This window comes from Rhinolophus ferrumequinum, chromosome 3, assembly GCF_004115265.2.
Source record: "Rhinolophus ferrumequinum isolate MPI-CBG mRhiFer1 chromosome 3, mRhiFer1_v1.p, whole genome shotgun sequence".
NCBI classification, from domain to species: Eukaryota; Metazoa; Chordata; class Mammalia; order Chiroptera; family Rhinolophidae; genus Rhinolophus; species Rhinolophus ferrumequinum.
This window is the reverse complement of record NC_046286.1, coordinates 18,186,699-18,188,701: the sequence shown is the minus strand read 5'-3', so window position 1 is coordinate 18,188,701 and position 2,003 is coordinate 18,186,699. Positions and strand designations below refer to the sequence as shown.

The window sequence follows — 2,003 nt, the reverse complement described above, 5'->3', positions numbered from 1 at the left end:
ATATTTTCTGTTTGTAAAAATATTGAGTTCCAGAAAAAGTGTCTGGCTCAGGCCATGTGTATGTACAGAAAATAACTTTGTACTATAAACACCCATTACTCAGTTAAAAGAGTGAAGAAAGTGGAGGTTGAGAATATGGGCTGTGGCATCACATTACATTCAAGTTTATCTCAACTCTACCAATCACTACATGTAAGATTTGAAGCAAACATATAATCCGTCTGTGCCAAAGTTTCCTCAACTGAAAAATAAACAGTTTCTATGTCATAGAAATTGTCATGTGGACAAAAGTAGTTAATCTATATAAAATACTTAGAACACTGCAAGGCACATAATGAATGCTCGAAAAAGCATCTGGCCAAAAATGGTGAGGATGCTGATTATGTGCTTTCAGTTAAAGAAGAAGACTTTAACCCCATTATTTGCTTGTATAACTGAAAATGAGTTCACATGTGGCTCATTGAGGTCATAACAGAACCAAATCCTCTAATCTGCTTGCTGCTATTTCACAATACTTAGATGAATATGTTCTCAATCTTGAAAGGCGTCATTAATCAGATTAGTAATAACCCCAAGAAAGCTATAAAAAGAAGAATTCATCTTTCTTTTATCCAAGAATAGCACAACCCAGATATTTTGAGCTCTGCCTCAAATAACTTCACTCAAGTACCTATATCAGCATGAAGATGCTTTATATTTTCCTGACCTTTGTCTTCACTGGGTCTTGTGGTCCATCAGGTAATGCTTGTTAACATCGAAAAAGAAGGAGGGGCAAAATGTGTTTTTTGTTTGTTTTTGTTTTTTGTTTTTTAATAAATGCTCTACTCTGGAAAAATAAAACAAGTAAATTATTGTTAGGAAATGCCATATGAACACAGGATACAATTCACTCTATTTTGCATGAAAGAAGAAATGAGTGGACCTGATAGTTGAGAAGATAATGGGGGGGGAAATTCCCAAGATGTAAAATTAAATCTGTTTGTTGTTTTGTTTGATGAAACTATGAATCCTTACATTCTTCCTGGTGCCTTCTCTTTTTAAATGCAATATAATGAACTGAAATTTTAGCTGTTCTCAAAATTAAGCTTTCTATAACTATCCCAGTAGTTTGTGGTAGGTGAAACAGGTGTTGAAGGTAGATGGCTATTTAGAACACAAAATATATAGACTATTTTTTTCATATCCTTTTCACTTTACTCTTGAGGAAGCTTTCACAGATTAGATATTTAAGGAGATTGTATTTACAAAAAAAAAAAATGCTAGAGACAAAGGAAATGTTGGATAAATAAGTATTTATAGTATACCAATTTATAGGAGGTAAATCCCATTTTTTAAATCCAGTTGCTAAGGCGTGATTTCAGAAACAAAATGATTTAAATCTATACTTTAAAAAACTTTATTTACTCCTCTATCTATTGTCTATCTATCAGCTATCTACATCATCTATCCATTTACCTACTCGAGGGGATTAAACATGGATTTATAATCATAGCTACTTTTTCCTAGTTTTACAGAGAAGAACAAGAGAAAAAACAAGAGAAATTACACAGAGGATATCAGAATGTCATCTTGTTCGTGGTGCTTGCAAGACTTCATGTAATGCGTGGGAATATGTATACAATTACTGCAGTGTTGAGCCCTGCTGTGTTATCCGGGAATACCTAAAGCCAATCACTAAATACAGCACGACGAAAGCTTATAAAGATGTAAATTATAATTCTGCTACACTATACAACACTACATTGAACTAATATTGCTAATAAAAGAAGAGCTTTCTACTTTCTATAAATCTATTTTCGTATGAGTGTCCTCTAGCCTTCTGAATTACACAACTATATCATGGCAGCTAGTGAGTTCAATGTTGAGTTGAGTTCAATGTTGAGAAATAAAGAAGAGTAATAAACAGCCTTTATTAAATTGACAGAAGTTCTCTTCTTTTTTTATTGAGTTTGCTTTGTATAATTTTTTTTATTAGTTTCAGGTGCACAAAACAATGTAATAGT

General features: G+C 32.7%; 1 protein-coding gene across 1 annotated transcript; it reads left to right on the top strand.

Moving 5' to 3' along the window:
- The first annotated feature begins 680 nt into the window (after nucleotides 1–680).
- Nucleotides 681–1,751, top strand: DEFB113 (defensin beta 113). The gene is made up of 2 exons (XM_033103288.1): nucleotides 681–738; nucleotides 1,507–1,751. Exons 1-2 carry the CDS (start codon nucleotides 681–683, stop codon nucleotides 1,749–1,751), a joined length of 303 nt encoding a protein of 100 aa, XP_032959179.1.
- The last annotated feature ends 252 nt before the right edge of the window (nucleotides 1,752–2,003 follow it).

Coding starts and splice junctions, on each gene's coding strand:
- DEFB113 (XM_033103288.1), top strand. CDS start 681: ATGAAGATGCTTTATATTTTCCTGACCTTTGTCTTCACTGGGTCTTGT. Junction 739..1,506: donor TGGGTCTTGTGGTCCATCAG/GTAATGCTTGTT, acceptor ACTTTTTCCTAG/TTTTACAGAGAAGAACAAGA.